The sequence below is a fragment of the Cervus canadensis genome, chromosome 4 (assembly GCF_019320065.1).
Source record: "Cervus canadensis isolate Bull #8, Minnesota chromosome 4, ASM1932006v1, whole genome shotgun sequence".
In the NCBI taxonomy this organism is placed as follows: domain Eukaryota; kingdom Metazoa; phylum Chordata; class Mammalia; order Artiodactyla; family Cervidae; genus Cervus; species Cervus canadensis.
Genome location: NC_057389.1, coordinates 26871164 through 26891283, shown reverse-complemented (window position 1 = coordinate 26891283; position 20120 = coordinate 26871164). Strand labels below are relative to the sequence as shown.

General features: G+C 35.6%; 1 protein-coding gene across 6 annotated transcripts in view; it reads left to right on the top strand.

Annotated features, from left to right (window-relative positions):
• XRCC4 (X-ray repair cross complementing 4) overlaps positions 1-20120 on the top strand; it is a 291089-nt gene that overhangs the window by 162820 nt on the left and 108149 nt on the right. For all 6 annotated transcript variants that reach the window (XM_043464727.1, XM_043464722.1, XM_043464723.1 and 3 more), the window contains one exon: positions 19774-19921. In XM_043464727.1, the coding sequence (XP_043320662.1) occupies positions 19774-19921 (148 nt within the window). The remainder of the gene's footprint in view (positions 1-19773; positions 19922-20120) is intronic.

Sequence of the window (20120 nt, the reverse complement as noted above, 5' to 3'; positions counted from 1 at the left end):
CCCAATCCTGAACCCCCCTCCCTCCTCCCTCCCCATCTCATCCCTCAGGGTTATCCCAGTACACCAGCCCTGAGCACCCTGTCTCATGTATTGAATCTGGACTGGCAATCTTTTTCACATATGATAATATACATGTTTCAATGCTATTCTCTCAAATCATCCCACTCTCGCCTTCTCTCACGGAGTCCAAAAGTCTGTTCTTTACATCTGTGTTTCTTTTGCTGTCTCATATATAGGGTCATTGTTACTATCTTTCTAAATTCCATATATATGCATTAATATTCTGTATTGATCTTTTTCTTTCTGACTTACTTCACTCTGTATGATAGGCTCCAGTTTCATCTGCCTTTTTAGAACTGATTCAAATGCATTCTTTTTAATAGCTCAGTAATATTCCATGGTGTATATGTACCACAGCTTTCTTACCTATTTGTCTGCCAGTGGGCATCTAGGTTGCTTCCATGTCCTGGATATTGTAAACATTGCTGCAATGAGCATTGGGGTACATGTGTCTCTTTCAATTCTGGTTTCCTCAGTGTGTATGCCCAGGAGTGGGATTGCTGGGTCATATGGCAGTTCTATTTCCAGTTTTTTCAGGAATCTCCACACTGTTCTCCATAGTGGCTGTAGTAGTTTACATTCCTACCAACACTGTAAGAGGGTTCCCTTTTCTCCACACCCTCTCCAGCATTTATTGTTTGTAGACTTTTGGATAGCAGCCATTCTGATTGGTGTGAGATGGCAGGTACCTCATTATGGTTTTGATTTGCATTTCGCTGATAATGAGTGATGTTGAGCATCTTTTCATGTGTTTGTTAGCCATCTGTATGTCTTCTTTGGAGAAATGTCTGTTTAGTTCTTTGGCCCATTTTTTGATTGGGTCGTTTAGTTTTCTGGAATTGAACTTCAGGAGCTGCTTGTATATTTTTGAGATTAATTCTTTGTCAGTTGCTTCATTTGCTATTATTTTCTCCCATTCTGAATGCTGTCTTTTCACCTTGCTTATAGTTTCCTTTGTTGTGCAAAAGCTTTTAAGTTTCATTAGGTCCCATTTGTTTATTTTTGCTTTTATTTCCATTACTCTGGGAGGTGGATCATAGAGGATTCTGCTATGATTTATGTCAGAGAGTGTTTTGCCTATGTTTTCCTAGGAGTTTTATAGTTTCTGGTCTTACATTTAGATCTTTAATCCATTTTGAGTTTATTTTTGTGTATGGTGTTAGAAAGTGTTCTAGTTTCATTCATTTATAAGTGGTTGACCAGTTTTCCCAGCACCACTTGTTAAAGAGATTGTCTTTTCTCCATTGTATATTTTTGACTCCTTTGTCCATGGGTGTGTGGATGTATTTCTGGGCTTTCTATTTTGTTCCATTGATCTATATTTCTGTCTTTGTGCCAGTACCATACTGTCTTGATGACTGTGGCTTTGTAGTAGAGCCTGAAGTCAGGCAGGTTGATTCCTCCAGTTCCATTCTTCTTTCTCAAGATTGCTTTGGCTATTCGAGGTTTTTTGGTATTTCCACACAAATTGTGAAATTATTTGTTCTAGTTCTCTGAAAAATACTGTTGCTAGCTTGATAGGGATTGCATTGAATCTATAGATTACTTTGGGTTGTATACTCATTTTCACTATATTGACTCTTCTGATCCATGAACATGGTATATTTCTCCATCTATTTGTGTCATCTTTGATTTCTTTCATCAGTGTTTTATAGTTTTCTATATATAGGTCTTTTGTTTATTTAGGCAGATTTATTCCTAAGTATTTTATTCTTTTCATTGCAATGGTGAATGGAATTGTTTCCTTAATTTCTCTTTCTGTTTTCTTATAATGAATAATTTTTTAGAAATAAATTTTCTAAAATTGTTTTCAGAAGCTTTTTAAAAGAACTTATGTTTATGGGTAAACAAATCAGTCAGACTTACTTTGTTATTTTTTAAATACTTTTTATTGGAGTATAGTTGATTTACAGTGTTGTGTTAGTTTCAGGTGTACTGCAAAGTGAATCATTATACATATATCCACTCTTTTAGATTCTTTTCCCATATAGAACAGAGAACTCTACTCTTTACTTCTAATGCTTATTTTGTTATTTTTTTTTATGTTTAGCAACATTTGTTTTGCTCTGTTTCAGATTCTGTTTATAAAATCTTTAATATTTTCCTCAGTGATATTTTCATTCAGCAATGAAAACATCAGTAATTTAAATAATTTCATTCAGCAACCTACAGTATAACAGGGAGCATGATAAACTATTTTCTTAAATGTCAGTTTATTAGGGACTAATTATAAATATTAAAAATGTGAGAATACATTGCATTTATGTCATTTGAAAGACATATTTTTATTGGTAGTCTTATCTTTTTTCATTTTATTAAAATTATAAGAGCCAAACATTTCTAGCTCTTCATAGTAACAGTTTGCCTGTTTTGTGACACCACACTTATGGCAGAAAGAGAAGAACTAAAGAGGCTCTTGATGAAAGTGAAAGAGGAGAGTGAAAAAGTTGGCTTAACTCTACATTCAGAAAACTAAGATCATAGCTTCTGGTCCCATCACTTCATGGCAAATAGACGGGGAAACATTGGAAACAGTGAGAAACTTTATTTTTTGGGGCTCCAAAATTACTGCAGATGATGACTGCAGCCATGAAATTAAAAGACACTTACTCCTTGGAAGGAAAGTTAGGGCCAACCTAGACAACATATTAAAAAGCAGAGACATTACTTTGGTGACAATGGTCCATCTAGTCAAGGCTTTGGTTTTTCCAGTGGTCATGTATGGATGTGAGAGTTGGACTATAAAGAAAGCTGAGTGCAAAAGAATTGATACTTTTGAACTGTGGTGTAGGAGAAGACTCTTGAGAGTCCCTTGGACTGCAAGGAGATCCAACCATCTATCCTAGAGGAAATCAGTCCTGATATTCATAAAAAGGACTGATGCTGAAGCTGAGACTCCAATACTTTGGCAACCTGATGTGAAAAACTGGCTCACTTGAAAATACCATGATGCTGGGGAAGATTGAAGGCAGGAAGAGAAGGGGATGATAGAGGAAGAGATGGTTGGATGGCATCAGCAACTTAATGGACATGAGTTTGAGTAAGCTCTGTGAGTTGGTGATGGACAGGGAATCCCATCGTGGTGCATCCGATGGGGTCGCAAAGGGTCAGACATGACTGAGCAACTGAACATGATTATATAACAACAATGTATCTTGCTCGAGGACATGTTTCTTCTTAACAAGAACCTTCTTTACTAATAGTGTTTATGTTAAGATGTATTTTGTGGGATTGGGTCTGGTGAGACCTTTCTATTGTTCTAATCTTGTTAGTTTGAGATATATGTTGTGGGAGTTGGTCTGGTGAAAATATATAAGGCCTTGATAAGAATAGTGAGTGGAGCACTGTCTATCCCCCTTCTGATGTCCATGTCAGAAGCTTTCTCTTGTCCTTTTTCACTGTAATAAATCTTCTGCCACACAAAAGCTTTAAGCGATCAAGCTTGGTCCCTGGTCCCAAAGTTAAATCTTCTTTGGAGATCACGAATCCGACATCTTTCACTGTAAGCTATCAAATGCATCTATGCATAAAGCTTGTTTTTTTGAATTTCAGGAACAGTAAGATACATAACTCTGTGAGGCCTGCTATGCTATCATGTCACTACTTCCTCTTTCACAATTAAAGTACCTTGAAAGATTGAAATTTGGACTAGTCATTTTTGAATTATAGTGAAGTGGCATCATATAAATACTTAATTTAACCTTATTTAATTAAATTTTCTAGGTAAATTTAAGTTTAAAACAAAGAAAGTTGCATTTTTAAATAGTTCTGCCAACTGTGTATGTCTACAGGTGTGGATGTAGTTAAGCCTGGTAAGAATAAATACCATTGTGAGAAATCTAGGAACAAGTATGACTAACTTTGAAGTTTTGAACTATTGACAAAGAAACGATCATCACTATTTAGGTAGGCAAGCAAGTAAAGTGATGATGTGACCCAGGAAAGAAAACAGTGAATAATTAATTTGGAACCGTAAAGAAATCTGACTAAGGAAAGATCAGAGGAACTGATATATATTTCATAGAAGATTAAGATTAAACTAGAACAGAAAAGTTGAATCTTTCCATTCATAATTCCACTCATAATTGATTTGTAGTCAATGGAATTCATAATTCTGTTCATAAAATTGATAATTTGTTTCCATTACTGAAAATCTTGGGTAATTTTCTTCGTGAATTTAATTTCTCTATGAAACTGTATACTATGGTATTCTTAAATAGCCATGCATGAATATTATCATGTTGCTGTTCAGTAACCCAGTCATGTCCAATTCTTTGTGACCCCATGGACTGCTGCATGCCATGCCTCTCTGTCCCGCACCATATCCTGAAGTTTGCCCAAGTTCATGTCCATTGCAAGGGTGATGCTGTCTAGCCATCCCATCTTCTGATGACTTCTTTCCTAGCATCAGGGACTTTTCCAATGAGTCAGCTGTACGCAGTTATATATACTATGCATTATTGAACTTAATGTGAAGTCTAAGGAGTGTTCAAGGGTAGTTTTGCTTAACTGTGATTATTTGCTTTGTGCACTGTCTTTAAAATAAAATGTAATACCAGTTTATCTACATGCTTTAGGAAAACCCCAAACAGTTTTTCCCTACTTTATTTTTCTCTGTCTGTGACCTTAATTATTCCTCTGTACTTTGGTGATTGTTGCTGTTGTTGTTCAGTTGCTAAGTCATGTCTAACTCTTTGTTACCCCATGGACTGCACCATGCCAGGCTTCCCTGTGTGTCACTATATCCCAGAATTTGTTCAAACTCATGTCTTTTGTGTCGATGATGCCATCCAACAGTCTTGTCCTGTGTCACCCCCTTCTTGTTTTGCCTTCAATCATTCCCAGCATTAGGATACTTTCCAATGAGTTGGTTCTTTGCATCAGGTGGCCAAAGTATTGGAGGTTCAGCTTCAGCATCAGTCCTCCCAATGAATATTTAGGATTGATTTCCTTTAGGACTGACTGATTTTATCTCCTTGCAGTCCAAGGGACTCTCAAGAGTGTTCTCTAGCACTGCAATTTGAAAGTATCAATCCTTCAGCACTCAGGCTCTTTTATGGTCCAGCTCTCACATCTGTACATGACTACTGGAAAAACAGCTTTGGCAATATGGACCTTTGTCAGGAAAGTAATGTCTCTGCTTTTTAATACACTGTCTAGGTTTGTCATAGCCTTTCTACCAAGGAGCAAGTGTCCGTTAGTTTCACTGCTACAGTCTCTGTCTGCAGTGATTTTGGAGCCCAAGAAAATAAAGTCTATCATTGTTTCCGTTATTTCCCCATCTGCTTGCCATTGGATGATGGGATCAGATGCCATGAACTTAGTGTTTTGAATGTTGAGTGTTACGCCAGCTTTTTCACTCTCCTCTTTCACCCTCCTCAAGAGGTTCTTTAGTTCCTTTTAACTTACTGCCATTAGAGTGGTATCATTTGCATATCTGAGGTTGTTGATATTTCTCCTAGCAATCTTGATTCCTCCTCCCTGGAAATTCACAGGATGTACTCTGCACTTAAGTCAGATAACCAGAGTGAAAATAACCAGCCTCGATATACTCCTTTTCTAATTTTGAATCATTCCATTGTTCTATGTCTGGTTCTATTTCTTCTTGACCTGCATATAGATTTGTAAGGAGACCAGTAAGGTGATCTAGTATTCCCATCTCGTTCAGATTTTCCACAATTTTCTGTGATCCCCACAATCAAAGACTTTAGCATGTTATGAAGCAGAAGCAGATGTTTTTTCTGGAATTCTCTTGCTTTCTCTATGATCTAGTGGATATTGACAATTTGTTCTCTGATTCCTCTGCTTTTTTCTAAATCCAGATTGTACATCTAGAAGTTCTCATTTCATATAGAGCTGAGGTCTAGCTTGAAGGATTTTGAGCATCAGCTTGCTAGCATATGAAATGAGTGCAGTTGTACAGTAGTTTGAACATTGTCTGGCATTGCCCTTCTTTGGGATTTGAATGAACACTGACCTCTTCCAGTCCTGTGGCTACTGCCGAGTTTTCCAAATTTGCTGGCATATTAAATTCAGTACTTTAACATCACCATCTTTTAGGATTTGAAATAGTTCAGCTGGGATTTTGTCACCTCCACTAGCTTTGTTCATAGTAATGTTTCTTGACTTCATGCTCCAGGACATCTGGCTCTAGGTGAGTGACCACACCATCGTGGTTATCTGGGTCATTAGACCTTTCCTGTATAGTTCTTTCATGTACTCTTGCACCTCTTGTTAATCTCTTCTGCTTCTGTTAGGTTCATGCCATTTCTGTCCTTTATTGAGCTCATCCTTACATGAAATGTTCCCTTGGTATCTCTAATTTTCTCGAAGAGATCTTTAGTCTTTCCTTTTCTATTGTTTTCCTCTATTTCTTTGCATTGTTCATTTAAGAAGGCTTTCTTATCTCTCCTTGCTGTTCTCTGGAACTCTGCATTCAGTTGGGTGTATCTTTCTCCTTTCTCCTTTGCCTTTTTCCCCTTCTCAGCTATTTGTAAGGCCTCCTCAAATAACCACTTTGCCTTCTTGCATATCTTTTTCTTGGGAATGGTTTTGTTCACCACCTCCTGTACAGTGTTATAAACCTCTATCCATAGTTCTTCAGATACTATGTCTATCAGATCTAATTCCTTGAATCTATTCATCACCTCCACTGTATAATCTTAAGGGGGTTGATTTAATTCATACCTGAATGGCCTAGTGTTTTTCTCTACTTTCTTCAGTTTAAGCCTTAATTTCATAATAAGGAGCTCATGATCTGAGCCACAGTTAGCTCCAGGTCTTGTTTTTGCTGACTGTATAGAGCTTCTCCATCTTTGGCTGCAAAAAATATAACCAGTCTGATTTTGGTATTGACCATCTGATAATGCCTATGTGTACTGTTGTCTGTTTTGTTGTTGGAAGAAGGTGTTTGCTATGATTGGTGTGTTCTCTTGGCAAAACTCTGTTAGTCTCTGTCCTGCTTCATTTTGCACTCTAAAGCCAAACTTGCCTGGTACTCTAGGTATGCCTTGACTTCCTACTTTGGCATTTCAATCCCCTATGATGAAAAGGACATCTTTTTTGGTGTTAATTATAGAAGGTCTTGTAGGTCTTCACAAAACCATTCAACTTCAGCTTCTTTTGCATTAGTAATTAGGGCATAGATTTGGATTACTGTGATGTTTAATGGATCGCCTTGGAAATGAACCAAGATCATTCTGTTGTTTTTGAGATTGCACATAAGTACTGCATTTTGGACTCTTTTATTTTTATTAGAAAATTAAGAATCTAGAAGCATTATGAAACAGTATAAAATGTTTAGGAATGTATGGATGTTTGGAAATGAAATTTCTAAAGAAAAATTTTCTCATTTGGGCAGAACATTTAACCTAAAACTAACTTAGAAGTGCTTCAGAAAGGTCTGAAAGCACTTTGTTTTTCTAACAAAATTTAGATAATATCAATTACTAAGATAATCATTTTTTTTAAAGCATAGTAACTTAAATTTGAGAATCAGGACATTTTTTAATGCCAGGAATAACTATTTGGTCTAGTTTCTCCACACCTGAGTTTATGGAATAAAAATAAAACCCTTCACAGAATTGTTAGATGATTTGCACTAAGTCATTAAGACAGTGATTAACAGAGTCAGGTTTAGGATCCTTGCGAAGTATTTTATTAATTCAGTATAAATGTTATCTTAGTTATTTGACCATTTGGCACATATTTTTGCTTAATCCTTTTTAGTGAAAGTATTGCTTTAATCACATTTGCTTTGAAAGCTAGTTGGCACAACATGTCTAGCACCATGGATCTGGGAATCTCCCTTTTGAAAAATATTCCACACTTTTCAAGGACACCTTGGAAATTCAGCTTCATATTTGCCTCTTCATAGAATACTCCATACGGGCTAAGTTACACCAAAGAGGCATTTACCTTATCTTAAAGGGGTTGCCAAAGAATGCTCAAACTACCACGCAGTTGCATTCATCTCACATGCTAGCAAAGTAATGCTCAAAATTCTCCAAGCCAGGCTTCAGCAATACGTGAACTGTGAACTTCCAGATGTTCAAGCTGGTTTTAGAAAAGGCAGAGGAAAACCAGAGATCAAATTGCCAACATCCGCTGGATCATCGAAAAGCAAGAGAGTTCCAGAAAAAATCTATTTCTGCTTTATTGACTATGCCAAAACCTCTGACTGTGTGGATCACAACAAACTGTGGAAAATTCTGAAAGAGATGGGCATACCAGACCACCTGACATGCCTCTTGAAAAATCTGTGTGCAAGTCAGGAAGCAACAGTTAGAACTGGACGTGGAACAATGGACTGGTTCCAAATAGGAAAAGGAGTACATCAATGCTGTATATTGTCACCCTGCTTATTTAACTTATGTACAGAGTACATCATGAGAAACGTTGGGTTGGAAGAAGCACAAGCTGGAATCAAGATTGCTGGGAGAAATATCAATAACCTCAGATATGCAGATGACACCACTCTTATGGCAGAAAGCAAAGAAGAACTAAAGAGCCTCTTGATAAAAGTGAAAGAAGAGAGTAAAAAAATTGGCTTAAAACTCAATATTCAGAAAATAAAGGTCATGGCATCCAGTCCCATCACTTCATGGCAAGTAGATGGGGAGACAGTGGAAACAGTGTCAGACTTTATTTTTTTGGGCTCCGAAATCACTGCAGATGGTGACTGCAGCCATGAAATAAAAAGACGCTTACTCCTTGGAAGAAAAGTTATGACCAACCTAGACAGCGTATTAAAAAGGAGAGACATTACTTTGCCAACAAAGGTCTGTCTAGTCAAGGCTATGGTTCTTCCACTGGTCATGTATGGATGTGACAGTTGGACTATAAAGAAAGCTGAGTGCTGAAGAATTAATGCTTTTGAACTGTGGTGTTGAAGACTCTTGAAAGTCCCTTCTAGGACTGCAAGGAGATCCAACCAGTCCATCCTAAAGGAGATCAGTCCTGGGTGTTCATTGGAAGGACTGAAGCTGAAGCTGAAGCCCCAGTACTTTGGCCACCTGATGCGAAGAGCTGACTCATTTGAAAAGACTCTGGTGCTGGGAAAGATTGAAGGCGAGAGGAGAAGGGGATGACGGAGGATGAGATGGTTGGATGGCATCCCTGACTCGATGGACATGTGTTTGATTAAACTCTGGGTATTGTTGATGGACAGGGAGGCCTGGTGTGCTGCAGTCCATTGGGTCACAGAGTCAGACATGACTGAGCGACTGAACTGAACTGAAAGGGGTTTAAAGAAGTGCAGATGAAATACTTTTTGTTAATGTATCAAAGTTTATCTAATTCTTTCTAAGATTAAGCAAATTCTAGCAAAATGAAATGGGAAAGTCTGTCATGTCACAGAACTTGTCAGTCAAGTTCTCCCTCTCACCCTTGTGACTATTCAAAGAAAGGGTTTATGCTCTAGATTAATGACCTTTACCCACTCAGTTCACCAGGTCATTAAGCAGCATTTTACTTTCGCTTTCATCCTATTCTCATTTTGACCTAGTTGCGCCAGTGACCTTGTCCTAGTTCTAACCAGTTCACCTAAAGTCACTGCAGACAATGTATTGGTAATACATTGTTAAAATAACAGTGAACTGAAAGATTTCCTGTACCATTTCATCGAAAAGTTTTAATATTTCACTTATTTTTGTACGTTTTTTCAGTTATACTCGTTCAATAAAACCCCCTTAAGCATAAAATGTCCAGGCTTTATTAAAAGTTGACCAACATCAAAAAAGAATGAAGAATTTAAAAAGCTTTAAATCTATTAAGAAAATGCTGAAAAAAAAATGTCATAAGTTGACAGAAGTCCATACCTGACTCTTGTACAACAGTGAAAGCTTTATATTGTCTCGAAACATTTCATGACGTAGTTCATAGGCAGAGACCCTTTCATAATGCTGGTGAAAGATGAAAAATTGTAGTTTTGTTTTCTGAAAACTTATTAACCTTTAAAACTGCTTTCTAATGTTTATTATTTTTAATCATAAAATAATATAAATTGAAGGCTAATGTTGCTCTTTCATAAACTGCTTTTCCCCACTAATATTTTTATTTTCTTAATGTTAACTAGCCTGGCAACCATAGCTCATCAACAATATATTATTTTACATAGATTTAAAATATTTTTAAGAAGTCATTAGCTCTATTAGTATTTTAGAATTTATACCAATGAACTAATATTTATTGAGGAACCATTATGTATTAGAGACCTTGCTAGTCTGTCTATACTCATACCTATCAGTAGTACATAAGAAACTCAGTCTCTACCTTCATTGAGCTTTATAAATATTAGATAAATTATTAAAAGTGTACTGAAGTCTGTTAAGGATGTTGTGGGGCCTTATGAAGGACTATCTTTGAAGGTAATTTTAGAGTTTTAATTCAGATATATTGTTTGAGTTCACTCTGAAATATCTATAAAACATAATTTTGAAACCCAGTCATTTCTTATCAGTTTGCTCAGAGCAAGCTAATCTTTTAGTTTTCTCTTTTGGCAAATTTACTTTAGAGCCACCTGATACTAACAATTAAACTTTTGAAAATAATACCTATCTAAGAAAAAAAAAAGAAAACAATAAGAAATCAAGTCTTAGTGTTTCATCATGAAAAAGAGCAATTAAAAATTCACAGATTAATTTGAAAATATCAGTGAAAGTGTGGAAACTTGTGCCTATCTTAGAACTTTCAAATTTGTTCCTCTATAATTGTTTGTATAACTTATGGCTTTCTTGCAAAAATAGTTGTGTCTTTCTGCCCTACTCAATTATAAACTTTTTGAATGCATGATGATGGTACCTTTGGGATGGTGCCTGACTCTTAGAAAATATGCAGTGAATATTTGTTAATAAGTGAACAAATAAATACATTTTTAAGTAGATTGTTTTATAGGTACGTAATAATACTTAGTATGTTCAACTTACATTTTTTCTGTACTATGAATACTTCTGGAGTCTGTATTTTATCTTTAGTGGCCCACCCTGCCTCTGACATTGAAAGTGTTGGATTTCCAAAGATGACCTTTTGGGTTACCCCAATGTAGTAAAGCGTTTGTTATTACATCTGACTCCCAGCTGGCTAAAAGAGGAGCTTGACAAAATAGCCTGAAAAGTCTATTTTGCACATGGATACACACATGCATGTGCACACACACACACACACACACTTTTAAGAGTTTAATGCAGTGTTAATTATCCATTCATTAAGTGATTGCTGACAATAGATTAGATCATCCACCTTCCATGTAAGATGTTAATCAGTTATTCAGGTTAGGTTATGAAAACTGGGTAGAAAATGATAACAGATATGAAAAGGCTATTTGATGAATGGTGAGGGAAAATAATGTGTGCTTATTTGGTCACATTAGAAATTTACTACCTCAAGATAGGTCACTTTAAGATACCACTTATTGAAGTATGGTGTGATTGACCTTATCTAAGTTTTTTTTGCTTATCTTCATACCTGTCAGTAAGACAAACTACAGAGGCACGTTGGTTGGCTATTTTCTTTGGTGAGAGGAAGAGTAGGTTTTTTGAAGTTTCAGATTTACTTAGGGTAGTATTTTTAGGTCTGGATTTTGGTTTTTCCCCTCAATATTTTATATCTTTTGAAATAAAATATGATGACTTACTGATTATAAACATTTATGAAATGACTAACTGAATAAAATAGCAGGAAACAGCCATAGGAGTCTGGCTACTCTGTGTTAATAATAAATAATAATACTAGGACAATTGAGTTATTTTGAATTTGGAAAACCATGAATTTATCTTACCTTTTATTTTTTCAATTTAATTTTTATGTATCTAAGAAGCTATAGAAGATAGCCTGAAAATTTGTCAGATTCACGTAAATGAAAGTCATTTTACAGATGTTGAACTATAATGCTATATACCTGAAACTTATATATTAAGAAAATAATAAAACTTTATAATAAGAAAATAATAATAGTAAACTTTTAAATTGAAAAAGTAAATGAGTCTCGGATCTTTTGTAAGGACATACACATTTTGTCAGTAATACTGATGCTGATATCAAATATTTCTGACACTATGATTTATAAAACAGTTTATATTATCCCACTTAATCATGGTTAATATCCATATTCTCACAGAGGAACTTAAAGATCTGTAATATGCCCAAGGTAAATGGTAGAAATAGAGATCCAGACCCAGGTCTTTTGGTTGGATTTTTCTCTATACTTCTGAGGACCATAAGTGAATGAGTTTTGATTAAAAAATAAGATACACATTTCAGAATAAGAGTTCAAGTCATCATATTCCTCATGTATAACACTATTGGATAATACATTAGGGATATAGCTAACTGTAAGATATGGCCTCTAGCTGTTGGGTGTTTATAATCTATTTGAGAAAGAGGAAATATACATAAAAAGAATAACAGTACAAGATAGTATGTGTAAAATGAGTGGTTCAAACTATAAACCCTATAGAGAAGGGGAGAGTGCTGTGGATTGACACTATTAAAACTAGGAGTGACTGAAATGGTTCAAATGAGCTGTGCTGGAAGGGAACACATAGTTGAGCCAATAGAAGATAGGAGGACATTCAAGACAAGGAAAGTAAGGATTGAAAAAGGAAGGTGGAGGAACCCTAGAGGCCTTGGAATTCTTTATACACTGTAGCAAAAGATTGTGGGAGGTATGGTCAGAGAGGAAGGTGAGGGTTTCCTTGTAGAGAGATTTGAATGCAGAACTAGGATGTTAGGACTTTATTTTATAGGTGATGGGGAACCACTCAAAGTTTTTTGTTTGAACATGGCATATTGAAAATAGCACATTTTTTTTTCATGGTCAAAGGGCCTAAAGATTAGAGCCTCCTTCATTCAATAATTTAAGAGCTAAGTAGTCATTGTTGTGACTGACATGCCTCAGGACATTAATTTTGAGGGGAGGAGGTGGGTTCAGGGGCTCTAGATAGATGTATATGTTTGGAGGGGGACAGGAATCTCTGGTGGCAATCTCCATTAGAGTTTCATAGATGTGTGAAGTTATGCATATTAGGAAGAAGGGGGAAAATGTCCATAGCCATGAGATAATAATGAATTCCTAATAAAATGAATTATAAACCTAAAAATTATTTTTAAAAACATTGAGATTTAGATGTTTAACCATCAAAGACTTAACACATTATTGACCCGGGGATTTTTGCAGAAACTAACACCTGTGACCAGCTATATGCTATGTAAGTGAATATTGAAACATTTCCAGTCAATAATGTTCAGGTGACAAAAGACATATTAATATGTCTCTGGTCAGTAATAGAAGTTTACCAGGTAGTTTAACTCGTGGGGCTTAGGCAGTTTAACCAACAGTGCCATTTTATTTCGCCCTTGAGAGTACCCAGCATGGCCAGCTCCGAGGCATTCTCATGTCTGAACTCCTGCTGCCAAGCTCCTGCAGTTCTTCTGTCAGATGAGAAGAAGTGTGGCTTTCTGTGGAGCCACCTTTCACAATAACCAAGCTTGTATAAAGATTCCTCATTTTCTAGATGCAGTGAACCCAATTAGAACTTGAAATTCATCCCACAGCTCTCCCACTTCTATTTCAGCCATAATAAGTTAATTGGCAATAGTTTTTTTTTTCCTTTATTTCCTTGAAATAGTGAAAGACACATTGTTGTGACAAAGAATCTGATGATAATATTAAAAACAGAAAATTCTGGGTGTGAAATCTCAGGGAAAAAATAATTCGTCAGTCAATATCAACTTCAATATTCTTCTGCCTGGCCTTGAAAGCTTGCAAATTTATTGAGTGTATCTCTGTATCTTTTTTTCCATCCAGCCCTTCCCTGCATCCCTTACTTAACCAATCTCATTTCCTGCATCTTTTTCTCTCATGAACATTCTTCTATATAGGCCACATTTCTTCTCATTTCCCTTTTAACATTTGTCATGCTTTCCAACTCTATTCAGATTCTTCCTCACAGCTAAAATGAGCAATGTATTAAGTAAACTTCATGTAAATTGATTTTTTCTCTTAAAAATGGGATGTAAAACTAGTAAGTGAAGACTTTGTCACCCTTAAAATAGGTAAAGTTATGACTAATATGGGCTTCCCAGGCAGTGCACTGGTAAAGAATCCACCTGCCAATTCAGGAGACTCAAGAGACTTGGGTTCAATCCCTGGGTCAGGAAGATCTGCTGGATAAGGAAATGGTAACCCACTCTAGTATTCTTGCCTAGAAAATTCCATGGACAGAGGAGCTTGACAGACTATAGCCCATGAGGTCCCAAAGAGTCGGACATGACTGAGCCCAGTGAGCATGAATAATATAGACATTTTGGAGGCTGCGTAAGGTTTGACTTTGTGTTGATGTGATTCAGACACCTTCTGTTGTATATAAAACAGCTTTGCTTGTTTTAAGACACAGAATCAATGTTCAAGGCATTTGGGGTCAGAATAAAGTATCCAGCCTTGAGACCAAATGAAATGTGAGGACAAAACATAAACACAAGTAATGAATAGAGGTGGGATGGGTTCAAATTTGAGGAATGCTTGAAATGATCAATGAATAATGTGTAGGTACCAGAGACTGGAGTAACACCTCTTTTTTTCTCTGGTTTCTGGAATTGCAGGGTGAAGAGGAAAGGATAGGATGGAAATTTTTCCTTTTAAAAGTTTGTATATCCATGGCTGATTCATGTCAATGTATGACAAGACCCACTGCGGTATTGTAAAGTGATTAGCCTCCAACTAGTAAAAATAAATGAAAAAAATAAATAAATAAAAGTGATGGGCAAAAAAATAAATAAATAAATAAAATAAAATTTGAAGAAAAAAAAAGTTTATATAATTATTATCAAAACTTCACTTAAAGCCATATATAAATTAAGTGAATCTATTATAGTATGATTTGCTATTACATTTATGTAGTAAGGGCTTCCTTGATGGCTCAGTGGTAAAGAATCTACCTGCAATGCAGGAGACACGGGTTCCTGCATTCCTGGGTCAGGAAGATCCCCTGGAGGAGGAAATGGCAACTCACTTCATTATTCTTGCCTGGAAAATTCCTTGGACAGAGCAGCCTGGTAGGCCACAGTCCAAAGGTTCACAAAGAGTTGGACATGACTGAGCACGCACTCATATATGTGATAAGCTGAAGGGAACGCTGTTTCTCATGGTACAAAAACAAACCAAAAGAAGGATTAACATTTGGTTTAACCAGTAAATAAGTATATGGTAGCCCTTTTTCCTTATGGCATTGTTACAGTGATCTCCATTGTAACTGTGGAGAGAAATGGATAAAAATGGAGCAGTGAACTGACCTAAAACTCCTGGTTATGCAGAGCGCAAGTTCTTTGTGACACATCATGGTAGCCACCAAGAAGTTTAAACTGTAGAAATAATGACAGTAAGTTATCAGATTAGGTTTTCCCACATACACAGTTGTCAACTAAAAATTGACTAGCAAGTATAAAATTATTCATGAACCTGTTCTATAAGCTTGAAGAAGTCCCAGCTATACGTCCTTTTAGGTGTCCCAGTCACCCGCTCTTATCAAAACTTCACTTTTGACAAATATAAAGATTCCTGAGGTAGGAATGGCAGGTTTTCATGTCATCAGACAACTATAATTGTCCAGAAGTCACAACTAGACAGAAAACTACTTGAAGATTTAGCACAGTGCATCATCTCTAAGAGTAAACAGACCTCATTAAATTCTTATTACCTGTCCATAAAATGGAGGGAGTATCTCTAAAATGCTTTAGCCAATCTGTGTATCTAAAATGCCTCTAATTTTACTCATGAGAGCGCATATGCAGTATTCATCATGCTTGTTTTCATGCCTTGTTTTTACCAATAGATACACATTTTTTACATCAGTTATTGACATGCAAATAACAAAGGTGCCTCTAGTAGCCTCCTCAGGTATATGGACTTTATTATTAGAATCCCACAAAATTGTTCCTGGTCTGTGATTCTTGAGTAGATACAACACTTTTACTAATACACACCTTTAATCACACTGCATTTTAAAGTAAATTCTTAGCATTATAAAAGTAATATAACCATTTGACACATAAAATATCCTGTTGGGTGCCGAAGTATAAGTTGCTATCTGGAGTTTTGAAATTAATGGCAGAACTTTTATGTAACTTTATTTTTAAAAAATTCATCTTATGTTTTAATTTAAGCTTAACATTCTTTCCTCATAAATGTCCAACATGTAATTAAATGAAATCTTTCTCCATTTTACAAGTCTATATATAGTTGAAACATCTTCTAACTCTGACACTTTTGCTAGTTTTATTCGTGGACAAGATTGTACTTTGTTGATTGCTTATGCAGTTGATTAAACCCTGTATGAGAGCTGACTGAATAAGAAATTAGGAAACCAGAATTATCTTCCTTAGTCATCTCATAACTTTATAAGAAGAAAGGAGTCATTCAGCTGGAATATGTTCAGAGAAACATCTTTTTTTCAATTTATCTTTCTTTACTTCCAAAACATTTGAATAAAATAATGTATAAGAAATCAACTAGAACTTATGTGTCTTTAAGCAGCTTTGGAAAGTAAAATATGCTTTGATGGGCATATTTTATCAGGAAATAATTTACCCACCAGATAGAAATATTTTTTAATTGCTATAATGATAAAGTATAAAAGCAAAAGCTGTATGATTTGGGCAAGTTTCTTAACTTCTCTAAATTCTTGGTTTCCCCATAAGTAAAATGAATTTAGTAGGTACTTCACAAGTTTAAAGATTAATAAGATAATATTTTAAAAACCCATAGTAACGTGTCTAGCACTGCATTCTCAAAACTGGTAGTTATATCCAGGAAAAAAAAAAAAATTTCTAGAGAGGGATTAGTAGTGTCCAAGTGATGTCAGGCCACTCAGAGAAGCTTGGACTACACAGAATGAGAACCCAAAATGCAGGATTTTCTAGAATGTGACACATGTATGCCTGAACAACTACTCATTCTGCAAACTAACACACTAAAATTAATAGAGCTTTTGGGAGAAAAAGTTAAGGTTTGGGCAGAGCACTTAAAATCTATGTAGTTTTACATTATTGTTGTTAGTTCCCTAGTTATAATCCTAATAAAAATATTAACACCGTTAAGAGATCTCTGACCTTTTCACCAAATGATGTTTGGTGAAACAGTCAGCTAACCCTTTGCATCATCACAGTTCCTCTTAAATGAAAGAGATGGGAGTTACTGAACACATTTAATTACACTAGTTTCATCAAAAAGTTAAATGTCTGAGTAGAGATACAGGGAGAAATGTCTTCACAGCTTCTTCAGCTCTGATTGCAGCTTTGCAGAGAGTTTAACTTTTGAAAAGTGTAGGGTTCTTGACTTCACTAAACCAGCCCCTTTTTTTAGTGCTAAAGTGATGGACTTGTATAGTGTAGGATTTTTAGCCCTCATTTCAACTTTAAGGCTTTTATACATTGCTACGATTTTCTTTTTCATTGGAATGGAAGATTGCTCCTTATCACTTTAAAACTTTAACAAGCTGGGGAAAAAATCATATGAACCAACAGGACAATCCAGAGTTCAAATTATGTTGATATTGTTCATTATTTACCAATAACAAAGGAGCTCTTTTGTTATACAGAAAAATGTGTGATAGCAGAATATACTATGTATTGAGTGAAAGAATATTCTGAATTCCCCTTAAGCTCTTTGCAGTTAAGTTGTTCATAGAGAAAAAAGGAATGTAAATCAAGCATATGTCTTTTGTTGCTTCTATTTCATGTATATCAAACATTTTTTAGGGTAGTTTAGTGGGTTAGCCGCATTAGCAATATGTTAATACTTTCTTCCACTTTTCTTGCATTTATTCCTTACAGTTGGCTGAGAAGTTTATGAAACTTATTTCTAGATCACTAATGGAAGTCCCCATTCCTGCTGATAATTGTTGTTTTCCTATCAGTTTGATTCATTATCCCTGTAGCAGTATCTCCCTCCAACAAAACCTCTTTAAAGGTGCCTCTAATTCACTTTTATCTATGCATTTCAGAAGGTTGTTGCTCAAGATAGGCAAAGACCATTTTGATCAAGTTGTTCCATGTATACAATATATTTTGGGTTTTATATTGGTATTATTACATACTACATACTATTATTACATATTACATACTAACTACTCATTTCATCAAATCAAATAATCTCTTTTTATTTATTTTTAATTGAAGAATGATTGTTTTACAATATTGTGTTGGTTTCCACTATACCTCAACATGAATCAGCCATAGGTATCCCTGTGTTCCCTCCCTCTTTAACCTTCCTTCTGCCTCCCACCGCATCCCACCCCTCTAGGTTGTTACAGAGCTCCGATTTGAGTTATCTGAGTCATACAGAAAATTCCTATTGGCTCTCTGTTTTACATATGATAGTGTATCTGTTTCCATGTTACTCTCTCCATTCATCCCACCCTGTCCTTCCCCTCCCCACCTGTGTCCATAAGTCTGTTCTCTATGTCTATGTCTCCATTGCTACCCTGCAAATAGGTTCATGAGTACCATCTTTCTAGATTCCATATATATGTGTTAATATATGATGCTTATTTTTCTCTTTCTGACTTACTTCACTGTGTATGATAGGTTCTAGGTTCATTCACCCCATTACAGCTGACTCAAATGTGTTCCTTTTTATGACCGAGTAACATTCCACTGCATACATGTGCCAAAGCTTCTTTAACCATTCATCTGTCAGTAGGCATCTAGGTTGCTCCCATGTCCTAGCTATTGTAAATAGTGCTGCAGTGAACATTGGGGTACATGTGTCTCTTTCAATTTTGGTTTCCTCAGGGTGTGTGCCTAGTAGTGAGATTGCTGGGTCGTATGGCAGTTTTATTCCTAGTTTTTTAAGGAATCTCCATGTTGTCTTCCATAGTGACTGTATCAGTTTACATTCCCACCAACAATGCAAGAGGTTTCCTTTTTCTCCACACCCTCCTCAACATTTATTGTTTGTAGATTTTTTTGGTGATGGCCATTCTGACCAGTGTGAGGTATATCTCATTGTAGTTTTGATTTTCATTTCTGTAATAATGAGCAATGTTGAACATCTTTCCAGCATCTTTTCATGTGTTTGTTAGCCATCTGTTTGTCTTCTTTGGAGGAATTTCTGTTTAGGTCTTTTGCCCACTTTTCGATTGGGTTGTTTGTTTTTGTGGTATTGAGTTGTTTGAGCTGCTTGTATATTTTAGAAGGTAATCCTTTGTCAGTTGTTTCATTCACCATTATTTTCTCCCATTCTAAGCGTTGTCTTTTCACCTTGTTTATAGTTTCCTTTGCTGTGCAAAAGATTTTAAATTTAATTAGGTCCCACTTGTTTATTTTTGTTTTTATTTCCATTACTCTAAGAGGTGTGTCATAGAGGATCTCACTGATTTATTTCAGAGAGTGGTTCTGCCTGTGTATTCCTCTAAGAGTTTTATAATTTCTGGTCTTACATTTAGGTCTTTAGTCTATTTTGAGTTTATCTTTGTGTGTGGTGTTCAGAAGTGTTCTAATTTCATTCTTTTACATGTAGCTGTCCAGTTCTCCCAATACCACTTTTTGAAGAGACTGTCTTTTCCCTATTTTATATTCTTTGTCAAAGATAAGAAATCTGAATAAATTTATAAAAATAGTTTTGCTCTATTTTAATTGTGTAACATTGTATCGGTGCTAAAGCAGCAAATTGATACTGTACTCAAAAATATGCATAATTTTTATGTGATTTTGTTTTAGCTACTGTAAGAAGAGATGATTCCATTATTTCAAGTCCTGATATACCTGATATTGCACCAAGTAGAAAGAGGAGGCAGCGGATGCAAAAAAATCTGGGGACAGAACCTAAAATGGCCTCTCAGGAGCAACAGCTTCAAGAAAAGGAAAAGTAAGTCATTTTATTCTTTGCTAAGTAGTGAGATGACATTAAAACAATCTACAAAGTCTTCAAATTATCTTTTTTATTTCTGAATTTACGTCAGGCTAGTTTTAGAACAAAAATAATGATTTTGGAGCTTGTAAAGTATTTGGATCAATAAATTTTCTCTGGTATTTAGTTAATTCCTATTAATATTTAGAGCAGATGT